The 18,259-nt window shown below is 48.1% G+C and overlaps 1 protein-coding gene across 8 annotated transcripts in view; it reads left to right on the forward strand.

Moving 5' to 3' along the window:
- ATRN (attractin) overlaps positions 1 to 17,603 on the forward strand; it is a 221,859-nt gene extending 204,256 nt beyond the window's left edge. For 6 of the 8 annotated variants that reach the window (XM_061583542.1, XM_061583547.1, XM_061583548.1 and 3 more), the window contains exons 28-29: positions 9,044 to 9,158; positions 10,955 to 17,603. In XM_061583542.1, the coding sequence (XP_061439526.1) occupies positions 9,044 to 9,158; positions 10,955 to 11,079 (240 nt within the window). In that variant the 3' untranslated portion in view covers positions 11,080 to 17,603. Of the gene's footprint in view, positions 1 to 9,043; positions 9,159 to 10,722; positions 10,827 to 10,954 lie in introns of those variants that run through there. The other 2 variants (XM_061583543.1, XM_061583549.1) reach the window with 2 other exon arrangements.
- Positions 17,604 to 18,259: the final 656 nt, after the last annotated feature.

Genomic DNA, 18,259 nt, shown 5'->3' on the forward strand with positions numbered 1-18,259 from the left:
TGGGAACCAAGGGAGAAGGGGGGTCTTGGGGCATCTAGACCCACCCCCATCTTCTGCCATTGGGCTACATGGCTTTCAAAAGGAGGAGGAGGGGACTATCCATGGCTATTAGCCACAGTGGCTAAATGGAACTTCCCCGTTCAGAGGCATTGTATCTGTGAATAGGAGATACTTTGGGAGGCAACTGCAGGAGAAGGCAATTGCTTCAAAGCCCTGCTTGTGGGCTCCATAGAGGCATCTGGACAGCGACCACGGTGGAAAGCAGGATGATGAACTAGATGGGCCTTTGGTCTGATCCAGCAGGGCTGCTTTTATGCTCTTAAATTCATTATGCAACATTACTGCAGGATGGGATTCTTAGACGTGGTTGGCGAAGATTTGTGTGGAGGATTTTTTTCTGGGGTTACCTGTTCAGTGGTCATTCTGTGTCATATCTATATCTGTATCTATAGAGCGGCCCTGCCTATCACCATTAATTGGGTTTAAAAAATAATAATCCAGCCCATTTACCAATCTAGTGTTAGACCAGAACTAATTAAGATTGATTATTGCTCTCAGAACGAATATAGAATATCTTATTTGTCTCCTTCCCTTCTATTTTTATAAAGAATGTGTTTATACATCCCTAGGCTTCGTGACATGGCGAATACTTGTGAATAAAAGTAATAGGGTGGGGGGAAAGTTCCCTCTAAGTATCTCAGCAAGCTTCCACAGGACATTGAACCTGCAAAATGGCACCCCCAGAGATGAAGCAGGGGTGGTGGCAGGGGGGGACAGTGTGTCAGACAGACCATCTGAGTTATTAGGAAGGCTGGTCTGGTAGTCTGGGCAGAGATCCAAAACAAATCCGTTCTGTTGCTGTGGAGCTGGGCTATCTAATGAGGCTTCCTGTTCCTAGGAGTGGAAGAGAGAGTTGGGGGGAAGGCCTGGCTATTGGACCACTCTTATAGCCTCTTGGTGTTTTTTCAGCATCCACTACTGTCTTAGGAGTAGGTACCTAGAATAGGAACATGAATGCCACCATGTGGCCCTTCAGTTGTGACTCATCCAGTGAGATGCACTTTGAATGAATGCGGACCCTCTTGGCGCAGGTCTCACTGCCTGGGAGAGAAAACAGGGATTCATTAATTTACCTGGGGATTAAGGATGGGGGAAATAATAAGCATGTTGTGAAAATGGCGGCGTAGGAGCAGGACGTTGCATTCAGAGCTCCGCAGCTATTCTTAACATCTTCTCTTGGAGCTCGTATGGAGAGAAAAAAACGTTCTTACCTGTGGGGTTTACTGCAGCCTTATCGGCACTCCATCTGCCAAAAAATACCAATGAAACCCGGGTGACTTGAGATGGTGTTGGAGGGAGCAGAGAAAGGTCTGCAGAGTGGTGGAGGGCAACCGGGCGGCGCTGACTCATTTCCCTTTTGGGCTGCGGTTGAGTCGAGCTTTCATCAGCAGGGAGCGGGACGCGGTGGCTGGTGCAGAGGTGCTAGGAGTTGCGGCCATTGCGCTTCCTCTTTCGCGCCGCAGCTTCTCACTGAGTGGAGAAATGCCGCCGTTGCCGCCCTCCTTTTGCCTGCGGAGTTCAACTAGCCTGCAACGCCCACCACGGCTGCCGGCTCCTCCGTCCTCCGTCCAGCCTAGCCAGCCAGCGAGGCCGAGGCGTTTGAAAAACCCTCGCCGCCGCCGGGCCTTCTCCAAGCTGGAGAAGGAGGAGGAGGCAGGCGGTTGCTCCGCCGTCTCCGTCGCTGCCCTTCTTCTGCCCGTGGAGCCCCAACCAGCCTACAGCGCCCACCATACGGCCCCTCCGTCCAGCTTAGCCGGCTGACAAGGGAGAACTTTCGCCGCCGGAGGAGAAGGAGGAGATTGGCGACGGCTTCATGCTGCAGCCGCCCTTAGCACAGCCACTTGAGATTGGCACAGAGTTACTGTCAGCAGTGGTCCTGGCTTTAATGCCAGTGGGTTTACTCTGTGCGGAGCAGCACCGCCTCCCTTCTGTTGGAGGGCCTTCTGAAGTAACCTTGCGGTGCTGCCATTTAACTGTGTGGGGGACTGTGCTGTGGCTTACCCTGCGCCCCAAGCGGACTGTCTTGCGGTCCGAGACGACAGACTCGGGACCCCATATTTAGTGGGTCTCCTTTGGATGAAAACGCTCTCTATCAGAGGAAAGCAGCTGTAGGGGTGGGGGGCTGCCTGATTGGCAGACAAGAAGTGGGGCATGTGCAGACCGGAGGGGGGTACCGGGGTGGGAGCCATGACATTAAAAGGCTAGGCGGCAGATCCTGGAAAGGTGCGGGTGGCAGGCCACGCCAGTTTAGGGAAACAAGGGATAGATGCATAATATCCATCCCCTGTTCCGGGCCTGTCCATAACCAGAAGACAACTGGGGGACGCAGGACTCCATCCGACCTTCGACTGCTGTTATGTAACGCCAGGTCTGTGGTGCAGAAAACAACGCTCATCCATGACTTAATCTTGGATGAGAACGCAGACCTGGTGTGTATTACGGAGACCTGGCTGGATGAGGCCTCAGCTCCTACGCTTGAGGCCATGTGTCCAGCCGGTTTCCAATACGCACAGCAGCCAAGGGTTGGTAGGCGGGGAGGGGGAGTGGCAGTCATCTATCGAGGGTCCTTGGTTTTTGCCAGGCCCCCTCTCCATGAGACCAAGTTTGTTGACTGCATGTACTGGAGGTTGGCCCCAAAGGGCAGTTTAGGGATTCTACTTGTGTACCGCCCACCCCGCAGCACAGCAGACTCTCTGGCCGAGGTGCTCGAGGTGGTCTGTGGTGTACGGATGCTCTCCCCCAACCTATTAGTTTTGGGGGACTTCAACATGCACGCCGAGACTGTCCTCACTGGAGCCCCTTGGGATTTCATGGAAACCATGACTTCCTGGGAACTGCACCTTAGTAATATAGGGCCCACCCATGTAGCCGGTCATGCTCTTGACCTTGTGTTTGTCTCGGGAGGGGAGGGAAGTGCTCTGAAAATGGGGGCTGTTCTTTCTAACCCCGTGTCATGGTCAGATCACTACCTGGTGAATATGGACCTCTCAATGCCACACACCCTCCGCAGGGGACAAGGACCTATTAAGATGGTCCGCCCCAGGCGCCTGATGGATCCTAAAGGATTCCTGAATGCGCTGGGAGAATTGGAGCTGGCTGACGGCCGCCCGGTCGAAACCCTGGTGACAGAGTGGGATAAGGAGATCACTAGGGCAGTAGACCGGGTGGCACCGAGACGTCCTCTCCCCCTGAATAGAGCTCAGATAGCACCCTGGTATACACCACAGCTCCGGGGTCTGAGACAGGAGGTGAGACGACTAGAGCGCCGGTGGCGGAAATCTCGCTCTGAAGATGATCGGACACTGGTTAGAGCAGCAATTGCTGCCTACCAGGTGGCAACAAAGGCAACAAAGAGGGAATTCTTTGCTGCCTCTATTGCATCCGCAGAGTGCTGTCCCAGGAGGTTGTTCCAAGTGGTCCGAAATCTGGTCGGTCCAGTTGCTCAGGAACCCATGGAGCATTCTAAAGCCTCCTGTGACACATTTGCTAAACACTTTGCTGATAAAATCGAGCATCTGAAGAGCATGATTCCGTGCGCCGTGGAGACAGGAAGTGAGCCAGAGCCGGCCAGTTGCATTCCGGTCCGGTGGGATCGGTTTCAGCCTCTTCCCTCTGAGGAAGTGGACAAGGTGCTCTCTACTGTGAAGCCAACCACCTGTCTGCTGGATCCTTGCCCTTCATGGCTCATTATGAGCTGCAAAGAGAGACTGAGCGAAGGGATCAAGGCAATACTAAATGCATCCTTGGAAGAGGGTGCAATGCCATTAGCCCTCAAGGAGGCAGTTATAAAGCCCATCTTGAAAAAGCCCTCCTCGGATCCCCAAGAGTTGAATAACTTCCGCCCAGTCTCTAATTTACCATTTCTGGGCAAGGTGATTGAGCAAGTGGTGGCCAAACAGTTACAGACACACTTGGATGAAGCGGATTATCTAGATCCATTCCAATCGGGCTTCAGGCCTGGACATGGAACTGAAACAGCCTTGGTCGTCCTGGTGGATGATATGAGGAGGGCATTGGATAGGGGAGAATATACCTTCCTCGTCCTCCTGGATCTCTCAGCGGCCTTCGATACCGTCGACCACGGTATCCTGTTGGATCGCCTGGAAGGATTAGGAATAGGGGGTACTGTTCTACGGTGGTTCCGTTCCTATCGCTCAGACAGATGCCAATGGGTGGCATTGGGGGATGAGGTCTCAGACCCTTGGCCTCTCAATTGTGGAGTGCCACAGGGTTCTATCCTCTCCCCCATGCTATTCAACATCTATGTAAAGCCGCTGGGAGCCATCATCAGGAGATTTGGGCTGCGGTGCCACCAATATGCGGATGACACTCAGCTCTATCTCTCATTTAAGTCCTCACCAGAGTTGGCTGTGGATACCATGTCCAAGTGCCTGGAATCCATAAGTGAATGGATGGGAAGGAATAGGCTGAAACTAAATCCCGACAAGACCGAGGTGTTGCTCGTGGGAGATAGGGGCAGGTTGGGGGATATAGACCTGGTGTTCAATGGGGTAAGGTTACCCTTAAAAGACCAGGTCCGCAGCCTTGGGGTCATTCTTGACTCCCAGCTGTCCATGGAGGCTCAGGTCTTGGCAGTGAGCCGGGCAGCTTGGTATCAATTACATCTGATAAGGAGGCTGCAACCCTACCTTCCTGCCCATCTGCTCCCACGGGTGATACATGCCCTGGTCTTCTCCCGCTTAGACTACTGTAATGCGCTCTACGTGGGGTTACCCTTGAAAACGGTCCGGAAATTACAACTGATACAGAATGCGGCGGCACGTTTGATTAAGAACAGCCGTCGCCATGATCATATCACTCCGGTGTTAATAGATCTACACTGGCTACCAGTTGTTTACCGGGCCCAATTCAAGGTGTTGGTGTTGACCTTTAAAGCCCTATACGGTTTCGGCCCAGTTTATCTGAAGGAGCGCCTCCAGCATCACCAATTATGCCGCCTAACAAGATCAGCCACACAAGACCTTCTCTCGGTCCCGCCAGTTAAGACAGCGAGGCTGGTGCGGACCAGAGAAAGGGCATTTTCGATTGTGGCCCCCACCCTCTGGAACTCCCTTCCTTTTGACCTCCGCCATGCCCCTTCCTTGATAGGTTTCCGCCGGGCCTTAAAGACCTGGCTGTTCAGGCAGGCCTACGGGACCTCTGGGGTGGGTTAGTTTTTAATATGGTAATATTATTATTGTTGTGGTCCTCTTTGGCTTTTATTGTATTTTTACTGTGAAGTTGTACGTCGCCTAGAGTGGCCGTTAATTCGGCCAGATAGGCGACACAAATAAAATTTTATTATTATTATTAATAAAATAATAAAAAGTTAGCATGCTTTTTTTAAAAAAAGCAGGGAAGGCTTATCTTTTAGTATTTTATTTTTTTGTTTTCTGTTGCAAGAAATGCACCCAAACCAAAGGGGCCTCAAAAATAAGCAAGCTATTGTAGCTCTGTCCTGAATATTAAAATTAACCCCTCCCACCCCAAAGCTTCCATGAACTGGCAAGCTTTAAATAAAATTGGTAGGCTTAAACATCAATTGAAATGTAATCAAGACCACAACCCCGCATATGCTATAAGTTGCTGCTTAAACAGCTTGACCCATTAAAACTCTCCCCCCCCTCCTTAAAGTAGAATAAATGTGCCTTCTTCTCCCTATGATGTTTGCCCATCCTTCTTTGGTGGCGGTTGTTGGGGGGGGGGCAGGTGCTTGAGAATGCAGTTGCACATCCTCTCTGAACCAGTGGTGAGGAACCTCCAGTCCACAGGCCAAACTAGTGTGTGCATGCCTTCCTGTTTGGTCTGTGAGGCTGTTTCAGCCAAGCCATGCCCACCTGCTCTACAGGTAGGGCAGGTAAAGATGTGGCTCCTGGCCGAAAACAGGGTTTACAGGCATTAACGATCTCCTGATTGTCACTGCCTGCCATGCACCGTGCCTTTGCCTGCCTGGTTTGATTTCAAACCCCATTGGCAAAGGAAAACTGGTTGCTTGATGTCACTGTGATGTCAAGTGATTGACAGGTAAGGTGGCCTGCCAACCTGTCAAACGTAGCCCATCGGGGAGATAAGGATCCAATTCTCCACCTTTGCTTTTCTACACCATCTGTATATACTCCTTCCCTCTCCCGAGAGAGAGCAACCAGGGGCAATGTATTATTTCGAGATGCTTGGCATTGTGTGTCCATTAGTTCTAGTAATTGAGTTCTGGCAGAATCTATGGTGCAAGTTTGTTCTCTGCTGCTTTTGTAAGAAAAGAATTATTTTGAACTTTAGCAACTCTATAGGGAGTGGAGATTCCAGGACACAGGCTGTTGTCAATACCAGCCTCCCTGTTGTAGACAATATAATACCTTGCAGAGACTAATTCATCCACGTCTTTGTTATCCGTTTAATACTAGAGATGTGTAAAAGCACTTGTTTGGGTTTGCTCTGTCTCTGCCTTGTTGGTTAAGCATTTGTTAACTTAATGGTAACTTTGGTTCCATTCTCCTTTAGCCTGACTTTTGTCTGGTTTCTAAGTACTGTAATAGAATATCTCACCTAATGAAATAAGCAATCATTGCTTCATTTAGGACAGCATAAGAAGAATCAGCTTCAAGTTGAAATTTCATAATCAACAGGAAACTGCTACCAGCCACTGAGCAGAGCCGTATCTCTTTGTTCTGGTAAAGGCTTCTCTGATGGCTTGCTTGCACGGAGCTCCTCGTCTGTGTAACTGCTACTTTTAATAGATGTTGAAATACAACTCCATATTACCTCTTCGATTTAATTACATGCCCCATTACAATGAGCTGCTGATCTTTCAAAATGATATATAGATGAAAAAGCTTAGCAGTTTATTTTCTTGCCTTTTCAACCATGGGGTCTTGGAGTCCTGGTAAGTGCATATTAGACGTGTCTTGGAAACCTCTGGGAAGAAGCCAGCACAACGCAGCGGAGGACTAGAGAGCTGTGGCATGAAAGAAAGAAAGAAATGAATTTCAAACTCTAGGATGCCATTTCCCTTAAACAATGTGAAGCCTTGGATGGATTCGAGGGGAGAGCCGTCGCTCAGTGGTGGAGCATCTGCTTTGCATGCAGAAAGTCCCAAGTTCAACCCCCAGATTCTCCAGGGAGGGCTGGGAAAGAAAGACACCTGCCTGAGGCTCTGGAGAGCCACTGCCAGTCGAGGTAGACCAGGGATCCCCAAACTTTTCCCCCTGCGGACCACTTGCAAATTGCTGAGGGTGTTGGTGGACCACTTAATAATTTCTCTGCTTGCTGCAGCAATTGTAATACACGGTGCTAGATGCTTTATGAATTTTAATTGTATTTTTACATACGTTACTACAGAATGCTCTGACAGCCATTGGTTTTTAAGATAGAGCTAAACATATTCATCAGCCAGTCTCTGTCTGCTGGCATCAACCGTGATAGGCAGAAACAAAACCTCCATATGCAGAGGCAGTCTACCACTAAAGGCTAACAGCTGGGGACAAACAATATCCATTCCGATCTTTCTCCTTTCTGGGTTTCTGCAGGGCAGGTGCAGGCAGCATTCTTGCGATTGAGGACTGTGTTCCTTCAGGGGTAATCTGTTGGGGCTACATGTCAGTGGTGGGCTCTCTAACATCCCCCTTCTCTCTCCCCCCATTCCTAAGCAGGCTGCTATGGGAGGAGCAGATTGCTCTCACCAGAGGTCTGAACTCATCACTTGCAGAGGGATTTTGAAAGCAGGCCAAGTCCTCGGGCCTCAAGTTGGCTGGCCACGAATGGAGAATTGGGTTTTGAGCTAAATATCCATTGCAATTCTGATGTTCTTCAATTACCTACAGTTTGTGGGAAGCTGTGAAGATTCATGCAAATCCTGGTCTGTTTTTGATGATCCTTGATTTATGTCCACTCTTGCTCCCTGCGCAAGGCTTGAGCATAGGACTTGGAACTCTCTATCCCTCTTCGGAAAGGAGGTCTTTTGTGTTCCACCTGTCCCTAGTCTGCCTCCCTGCGTGCCTACCTCTTCCCCAGCCACTTCTTGGGTGGGAGGAGTCATTTCAAGCCGCACTGAAGCAACTCAGAGCTTTCTGTTCTCCAGTAATTATCCTATACCTCTCTTCATGTGAAAACACAAGTGGTATTAATTCCTCGTACAAATGTGTCATCTTGTTATCTGAATGCTTTCTTCTTTGCATGGACCTAAAACTAGTTGGGGATTGATTGGTTTTTAGTTTTGCATACCAACAAAAATGTGTGTTGCGTTGATTTAAGCAGCACAACTCCAGAGGCACTTCTGATGTAATGAATTTCATAGACGGATAGCATTCCTTGTGGGGGGAAAAAACAGGTACACATTTCTTAATTGCCGTATCCATTCCTGGCATTCTTACGATGGTAAGGTGTGGCTAGCAGCAGCAAAGAGGGTGTCAGTGTGTCTTTGTAAAAACGTCCTTACACTGGAGTGTTCCTGTTCAACCTCATTCGGATTCGTGTATGTCGGAAGCCCATTCTAGTGCATGTATCTTTCTGAAACCCAGATCTGTGTTAGCAATTTCATACGTTCTTTTTCGGTGTATGTGAATCCTGTCCCTCCAATAGATTGTGCAAAGGCACGGATAAACCTTTACATCTGCTGTGCCTGCTAAAATGTATTGACTGAATTGATTCTTATAATGTGTGCACACAAACCAGGTATTTAAGCATGGAGAGATCTCTTAAAGGAAGCTGACCAAAGATAAATAAATGAGACTCGAGAAAACACAGTTGCTGATTAGTTTTGCTTCACTAAAAAATAAAATAGGATGTTGCCTCCATTCCATTCTTGACCACCTTTTACTTCCGCTTGAGTTTCTTTTGGCCCAGTAAGCCATATCCTGGTGTTTGTTGCTGTGGTTTGGTTTCTTTTGTACCCCTGCAGGTAAGAGGTCAGCTCCTGCTCTCGAGACAAGTGGGAGAAATCAGGTGAAACTGCCAAGATGTAAATTATGCTCTCTTTTCTTTACTGCAGACGGTCCCCAAACCCATAGCGTTGGAGCCCTGTTTTGGTAACAAAGCTGCTGTTTTCTCAGTATTTGTGAGGTTGCCTCGAGGCCTGGGAGGCATCCCCCCACCAGGGCAATCAGGTAAGCAGCTATTCTCCTCCTACAGCAGGGGAGCCAATGTGGTGCCCTCCCGTTTTTTGTTTGGACTGCAGCTTCCATCAGCCACACTCAGTATGGCCAGTACTCAGGGATGCAAAATATCTGGAGAGCACCATGTTGGCTACCCCTGTTCTACAGCAATCTGGTGTCTAAGAGCACACTGCCCTTTTGCTTTCCTTTTCTTGGGGCCACTTTAATTAATTCCTTACATGGCACCTCCATGTAGATGAGGGAGGGGAACTTGTGGCCCTCCAGATGTGGCTAGACTACAACTCGCATCAACCCCCAACCCATTGGCCATGCCAGCTGGGACTGATGGGAATTGATTCAGATTTATTTATTTGTTTCTAGTCCTTAGACCAGGTGTGGAGAACCTTTGACCCTCCAGATGTTGCTGGAACTACAGCTTGCATCATCCCTGCCCACTGGGCATGCTCCTGGGGCTGATCGGAATTGTAGATCAGCAGCATCTGGTGGGCCATAGGTTCCCCACATCTGAGGTAGATGGCCCCTTGTGCTGATTCCCGTATATGGGAATCACAGTTGCCTTGTATAACTGCACCTGCTAGAGGCATGCAACTAATGCATCGTATACTCCAGTGCATAGAAATAAGTGTCACTGTTAGTGTGAGGCACTCATTTTCTGCACGTTTTCTGCACTGTTGAGAATGGTAGCGTATCTAACATATGTGAGGTCTTTTCTTATATCGCTGCTGGTATCAAAGTACCTGTTTGTTGTAGATACATTTTTTAATGCAGTACGTACTTAAAAAAAAATTGCAGTTAGTGCTTGGTATGGCTGTGGTACTCATAAACACACCATGCCACTAATAATCAGATATGGCTGTGCATGGTGGGACAGAACCAGATCAGGATCAGCCGCCTGCCTAATCAGCCGATGCAAAACATACAGTTGTTGTTGTTGTTATCATCATCATCATCTTTATTTATACCCCACCCTTTTTCCAAAACTGGAACTCAGGGCAGCTTACAACTAAAAATGGGTACATATAATTTGGACATATAAAAATCTACATTTAAAATAGTATTAAACTCATTACAGCATTAAAGCAATTAAACATCACCTAAAAATACCTAAAACCAATTCAAGAATAATGTAATTGTAATAATGTAATTATTGAGACTCATAAACTCCAGTTCCTTGGTGGTGCCTCTCCCTCTCCAGTTCCATACTTTGGCATTGCCTAGGCCAGCCTTTCCCAACTAGTGGGCCACCAGGTGTTGCTGGACCACAACTCCCATCAGCCTCAGCCAGCATTGCCAATGGTCAGCAAAGATGAGAATTGTGGTCCAACAACATCTGGTGGCCCACTAGTTGGGAAAGGCTGGCCTAGGCACAAAGGCCAGTGCGGGGCTGTGCCGGTTGGAACAGGCTCAATTCTTAATGTCTCTCATTGAGTTGTGCTTGTGCAACACATTAAATAGATGGCAACCAGCAAGACAGCATCCCCTTGGACTTAAAAGGTGTCTACTAGCATTAGTTTCTCTTCTGGAAGCTTTTGGGAGCAGTGCTTTATTTTTCCAGACAGCTGCTATCCCCACTCTCTAATCCCGGGCAATGGTCGACCCAGCTTCCATTGAGTGCAGAGACCAATTGCATCAAGCATCGGTGCAAGAACACTAGCCAAGGTACATGGAGCCGGAAGAGGTAGAAACCTCCCCTGGGTCTCCAGCCAGCGTAAATTGGACAGGTGTGGAGTTGGGTGGGATTCCCTGTCCTTCATTCCTTCTGTAGCCCCCTGTTCTTCTTCTTCCAGGTCTCGCGGTGGCCAGTGCGCTGGTGGACATTTCACAACAAATGCCTATTGCCTACAAAGAGAAATCGGGAGCGGTACGAAATCGCAAACAGCAGCCTCCAGCCCAGCCTGGGACTTGTATTTGATGCATGGACATCAGAACTGCCTTGTTAGGGTTTTAAACACAAGGGGTTGCCTGGGCGGAGAAGGACAAAAAGGTTTTGCAAGGTTTGTGGCACAAAGGAGACCTTGAAGCACCGGGGGCAACGTTTCTGGCAGCACCCAGTCCTTCCTCTTGGCGTGGGCGTCGTCTCAGTTGGCTTTCTTTTGACATCTGCTCCAACTTAGATTTGCCGATCCCATTGTGTTTTTATGTTGCTCTCCCCCATCCAGCTAAAGGGCCTTTTGTTGCAAGTCCATCTCCGCTGCTGAAGGTTGGCAACAGGGAAGAGCCACGTGAAGACAAAGAACTCTTGGCTATTATAGGTGGAAAGTGCTTTGTCATATTTGATCTTTCCCCAGTTGCCCAAGAAAAGATGCAGCGCTTATAGATAATTTTCTGCCCTGGGCGGTTAGACCCCAGGATTTAAGGAGAAGCTAACTCAATTTCCTCCAGGAACCCAGTGTTGTATGAAAAAATTATATTTATTTCTACCTTATTTAGGGCTCTCTTCCAAACATAATACATTCATTGGGTTGGGGTTATGTTTGCAGCTTTATTTTCATCCACCTGACTATGTTAAAGTGAGGGATGGAATTGAGTATGGCTGGGTGCTATGCATTGCTTCACCTAAATGTTCCTTTCCAGGAAGATTCATGTTTTTCATGTGGATCTATGTGGTAGAAATGTGTGCAAGTTCTCCCAAGGTTTTAAGCAGAGCCAGGAAGCCAGGGGCATAATTGGCACAGCTAGGTTCTTACATGACAACATTCCTCTTTTACCTTGGGCAATCTGTGGCCTTCTGTGTGCCGCAGCCAGTGTAGAGCATAAGGACACTGACCTGTTTCAGGGCGATGGAGCAGTGGCAATGGCAAGGGAGGGCACTGGAGCGCAGTAGCAAATCCGCATTCCTTATTGTCATCTGACATTCTGCTTCCATCTGAGGCAGGGATTGCATTGACCTTTCCTGATTCAGGAAATGCCCAACCCCCGGGGACCTTTTCTTTTACCACACTGGAGGAGTGAATGTGGGAAGGCCACTTCCTGTATGCTCTGAAGAGTGGCTCCTTCTGTTTGAAAGGCTCTTGTTGCCTTCCCTTTCCTAAGGAAAGGCCAGGAGATGTGGGTCTGACACTTGGTGGCACCCTTCAGGGCCTCTGTTTGCATCTTGAGAAGCAGAGATGCTGCTGCTTAAAGACAAAGGGGCCTTTCCGTTTGGCCCTTTAGCACTGCCCCTTGGATGGTCCAGGCTCAGTTGCCATTGTACATTTTAGAGCAGCTTCCATTTATTTGCCCTTGATAAATCCTGGGAAGTTTTTGGTAGCATTTGTGTACATTGTAGACAGAGATCAGCAGAAAAGTGGGGTTTTATTATCTGGGAGCAATAAAAGCAGGAGCCTGGAGAAGCAAGGAGTTTTGGCTTGGGACTTGGGTTGCTCCAAATTGAGGAGGCATTACAGAATCAACAAGTGTTTGAAATTGCTATAACTCACATTTTCACTTGTTCTTAACTCCTGTTACGTCCCCTCTGAAGAGGAGAGCAATCTAGCTTCCAAAATGGGATGAGGACAGTCAACACATCACCCCAGTTTGCTTAAAGTTTGTTTTACTTACAAATGGACTGTTGATGATTGCTTTACAGTGCATGCCACCCCAGTTAGTTACAGCAAGAATAGTATTGAAATTGCACTTATGCCTCCCAAGGAAAGCCCCCCAGTTGCCTCCCTGCACGCATGCATTCAGCAACAGCAAAGGTTCCCCCTGTCACTGTTGTATGGCTTCCACTCCACCAGCCAGGAGAAATCTCTAGCACTGCATTAGCCAGAGAAACCCTTGAGCCACCTGGTCATCTCACACGGGCAAGATGTGTCTGGATTAGGGCCACAAAGGAGGAAATGATGTCTTGCTCATGCTGTGGGCAAGTTGCCCTGTGTCATATGTCACCGTGTGTGTGTGTGTGTCCCCCCCCCCGAGACATTCTTGGCCTGGAGCATTAGTGGGGGATGTACAAGTGATGGCATCAGCTAAGCCCCCCTCGTGTTCTTGGGTGATGCAGAAATATCATTTTTGGCAGCATCAAGTGTTGTGTGTGAGCTTAAACTTGGAGCAACTGCATCTCTCCCCCACCCCCGCCCCCTTCACTTTTGAATGCAATAACGTGTTGTAGTTGTCTGTTGAGTGGGCTCTCGGGGATGGAGGAATGGGAGAGACAAAGATCTGGAATTCTTGGGGGGGGAGCTGTGCTCCTGGAATTAGCCATTCATTTGCATCTCGTAACAAATGAGTGGTGAGTGCAATGTTGCAGTTGTGCATATTAATGATCTCTTCTTCCTGAACCCCACAGAACTGGAACAAATGTGTACAATTAAAACAGCATCTCTTCCCTCCACCCTCCCATTTGTTTCCTTGGTTGGAATTATCTTTGGAAAGCTGGGGAGAAGCGGAAGGGAGGAAATTACCTTCTGAAGTCCTTCCCCCACCCCCAATAGCAAGGAGTGCACCATGTTGGGGAAGTCTGTGTTGGAATGATCAACTCTGGGTTTCCTTTCCTGTGGAAAAGAGCCTGGAGCCATTGTGGCAAAGGCTGCAAGAGTCAAGGATGAACCAGGCCCTGCCAGCTTCCTGCTCTTGGCCATCCAGTTGGCTGGTTTGGGGAGCACAGACCTGGTGGGCTGGGGGTGCACGTGTTCGCCTGCCGTCTCTTCCGGTGTACACCAGCAATGTTGCTTTCATTTGTACACTGAGGAGGGGGGATTGTAAAGTTTACTCCACCACTACCACCACCACTCAGGCAGAGAACGGAAAGTCCCATTCCCAAGCAGTGCTGCACTTAAACAGCAATATTCATGAAAACATGGAAAGCGTACAGAATTAATCCAGCCCTTGGATTAGACAACAGTCAAAAACATGAAACTAGAAGCCATGCGTGTTTCAGGGAGCATGTCCATTCAAAGGACTTTCGGGTCTTAGCCCTGCTGAGCCCATAAACTACATATAAGTCTATTTAAGAAGAGCCCTCTTACATGTGCCACCAGCCACATAGTTTTGTCTCCATCTTCAAAGGTCTGTGATCAGCTTGGTAGTTTGGAGCATTGTTTCCCAGAGTGGGGAAAGTAAAACAAAAATGAAGCCCATCTTCCCATAGTAACTGCATATCTGAATTAATTGGGCAGCATCTAACCAGGAATATCTTTTGCACAAACTACCTGTAAATGAATGGAGGTTGCGCAGGACCACCTTGAAATGAACAGGTCTTGTGCAAGTTCTGATGCTTCTATTTCATTGACATCTGCCAGCTCTTCTGTTTTTCAGTGACGGGATGTTTGAGGTCTTTAAAGGCATTCACCAAGCCATCTTTGGGGATCTGAATTGTATAGAGTTTGAAGCTCTGGGGGCAACTGGACTACTCTGTAGGAACCCTCTTTTAATATTGGGTGTGCTTGTACGTTCCTGTTCTCAGACATTTCCTCCCTCAATTATGCATTTTTTCCTGGCATGTTTCATGTGTCCCAGAGACTGCTGCCATCTAGGAACCTTCTAAGATTTGGCCTGTAATCTGCCCTCAAAAGGAAGCCAGGGTCTCTGGCAATGCCTCTTGCACGCCCCTCAGAGTTGTCAAGCCAAACATTTACTGTGCCACAGATGCCAAAGCCGTGGCTTTCTCTGAGTGCCTGTTGGCTGAGATTCTTTTCCTCCACTCCTGAATCTCCTAACTGTGGCAAATTGCAAATGCTGAAAGAGTGACAGCCTGTGAAAACACCTCTTGACAGGTATCTGCTTCTGTCTAGTTACCATGCACACTGTATGGGGAAAAAAATCCCACCACAGAGACGTGTCAGTGTGAGAGAATATATTCACTGGGTCTCCAGTATGCTTATAGAATTACTGTCAGAAATGGGGTTTGACAAAATGCATGCTGGGTGTGTGTACGTACATGTGTGCATGTGAAGGCTAAGGCTTTGGCTCTGAGTGTAGCTTTGTGGCAAAGAGGCTGAGCCTGTAAACCAGGAATTGAACCTTGCCTCTCCCAGGAACTCAGCAATTGGTTTTGGGCAAATCTCTCTCTCTCTCTCTCTCTCTCTCCCCATTCACACCAACTGCAGTTCTGACCTACCTTACAGGGTTGTTGAGTTTGTATGTGATGCATTTCAAACACTGCAAAGTGCTATAAATGTTGTTTATTTAAAAAAAGAGGGAGCAGCCATCATCCTTCCACCTGCATGGGCTGCTTGTGAAATAAATAAAAGCCCAAATTCCCCTCCGACCCACGCCTAAAACAGCTTTCTGGACTCTGCCCCATTATCATAGGCTAGCTGTGGCCAACCTGGCTTTGGACTACAACTCCCATAGGCCTCAGCCTGATGTTTTCCCAAACATCTGAGGGCACCAGGATGGTAAAGTCTGTCGTAGGCAAGAGCAAAAATGGTTTCCTTTCATGTAATAGCTATAAACCAAAGCTTTATGGTGTTGGGGTATTCATGCATGCAACACAATAGCCTGAAGAGTGGCCCCCTGGTGACGGGGGGAGCCCCGGTACACCCAAATCTCTGGGTATGTGGACTGCAGCCATGGGGCCACAGCCAATGTGTCACATTGGGAGCACCGTGGCTTGATGGCACATTATTTTGCCCCCTTTGGACCTTCACCCCTATCATCTGAAAGCTGCTCCAAGGCAGTCAGGCACGAGGCATAGGAGAGTTGTTTTGAATCGGTTACCCGCTTACCTTCCTCCCTGGGTGTCCTTTCTCCATTTGGGAAGCTGAATTTGAACACGTGGGCTCTGGTTCCCAAGGCCCAGGGAAGAAGAGCTCTTTTGTATGTCATGGCAGGGAAAGATGGAGTCCAACAGCAGCTAGCTGGGGCTGATGGGAATTGTAGTCCAAAACATCTGGAAGGCACCAGGTTGGGGGAGTTGCGCATAAAGGAGGACAGGAGCAGAAGAGGTGACCAGCTCTGGCGGAGCAGTCCAGTGGGCTGCCTGCTCACCTGGCATCCGGAGAAAAGTTTCCCTGTAAAAGAGGCCCTCAAAAGACCGAGTCAATGGTGTGTATGGGTACTGAAATATCCTCTAGGGCAGCAGGGGGAGCCAACATGGTGACTTCCAGATGTTGTGGGACTACCACTCTCATCATCCCTAGCTAGCATGGCTAATGAACAGGGGTGATGGCAGCTGTAGTCCCACAACATCTGGAGGATGCTGTTCCCTGCTCTAGGATGCTGTGATAGGAGACACACACACACACATACCCTGGCCTAATTAGGCTAGGCAACAGCTTGGGAAAAGAGCCCGCTTAGATCGGGCTGAGGACCCATCCAGTCGAGGAGTCTGGTTCTTCCAATGGTGGCCAGCCAAATGCCTCTGGCAAGCTGTCCAAAAGTGGGTCATGAAGCCAACAGCCCTCTCTCTCCCTCTCTTTTTTCCACACATCCCCAGCATTCAGAGAAAGAGAGACTGTCTCTGTGGGCTGGTTCTATCTAAAGCCATCTAAGCCCGATGGCCATTGCCAACACTGTGTCTATAATTGCCACATCTGCCATTTTTGTGAGCCTGTCCCACTTGGTGGAATTCAGGCTGCTTGTCCTGACAAATTCTCATTCCCTTGCTTTCAGCGAGGACTTAGTGCCAAGTTACCTTTTTCTGGGGTGTGTTGTGATGCAGGTTGGGGTTCCTTCGTTTTTGTCTCTGCAGGCGCTCTGTAGTATCTTAGGCTAGGAGGCTGAAAGTGCTTTCACTCCTTTCTTATTCTAATAAATCCTGGTACCTGCTACCTTTTTCTAGGACCTAAAAACAGTTAGGTTTGGGATGAGGTGGCAGTGCTGATTGCATCACTTCTCCCTCCACTCCACTTTTTCCCTCTCAGCAAAACTTTGCCAATGAACTCTTGTTTTCCCTAGAAAAAGCACCGTCTTTTGTGTCTTCCAGATTCAGAATGCTTTTGACACTTGAGCCTGGTCTCTTTGCATCAGGAATCTGCTCCAATACTCAAACCGTGGTGCGGAAATTAAGTGAAATTTGTCATGGTGTGTATAACAATGTGGGTCCTTTTTAAAAGAGAAAGAGGGAGCCCATACATTTCTGAAATTTCTGCACAAAGAAGTCTTTTCTTGAGTTCTTGAACTAATTTTCTCTTAGGAATTCTTTGTTTTTCTTCCTCCTATAGTTCTTTCTTTAAAAAAAAACCCCTATTATTCTGCATTTGGACTTGAGCTTTAGTTCTGTTCATATGTATAATTTAGCCTTTATTGCATTCATATGTAAATAACGAGTAAGTATTGTAAAGTATTTCATTGCTGGGGGTGGTATAAAAATACACATTTTAGGGCTGCTGGTTTTTTGGTATTTTTTTGTATTGTAAAAAAAAATAACAGCTAATTTAAAACCAGGAACAAGGTGACAAAGACGTGCATTTTGAAACACCAATGTGAAGTATATGTATATAAATAAAAGTAAATAATGAACAAAAACTTTTTTCCTTTCTGGAATAAAAAAGATGATGATCTGGTTAAAAATGGCTGTTTTTGTGTTTGGCCTTTAAATCAGAGGGCTGGGATTACACCCACCTTGCAGGCGAGAGGGGCTTGTCCAGCCATGGCTGTGCCTAGGGCCCTAGTTTGGGGGTAGGGAATATTCTTGAACCTAAGGACCACATTCCCTTCTGGGCAAGCTTCTGGGGTCCACATGCCAGTGGTGGGCAGGGCCAGAGGAAGAAGTGGGCTGAGCAAAAATAAACTTTTATCTCAGTGCAGTAGGCTACTTTCTACACATGCTTATGTACCCCTCTCTAACCTCCATCCTGGCAACAAAGAGGCATTATCGGAGATCAAGGGCATGTTCTGGCCAGGCAAAAACACTCAAGAAGGGTGTGAATCAGAACCAATGAGGGGTGTGGCCTTACGAGAGGGGGTGGGTGGAATGGGGAGAGTCCCAAGGGCCAGAAAGAGAGGCCTGAAGGGCCACATTTGGCCCCCAGGGCCTGAGTTTCCCTACCCAAGTCACTTGAACTACAGCCCAGTCCCACTGGAAATTGTGGGGAGGGGCAGGAGGAAAGTATATTTGTTTTGAATGTTTTTAATTGTTGTAAACCGCCCAGAGTGCTTTGGCTATAGGGCAGTATACAAATGCAATAAATAAATAAATGGAGGGGATGGCAGGTTTGATCATGAGC

This window comes from Rhineura floridana, chromosome 9, assembly GCF_030035675.1.
Source record: "Rhineura floridana isolate rRhiFlo1 chromosome 9, rRhiFlo1.hap2, whole genome shotgun sequence".
Lineage (NCBI taxonomy): Eukaryota > Metazoa > Chordata > Lepidosauria > Squamata > Rhineuridae > Rhineura > Rhineura floridana.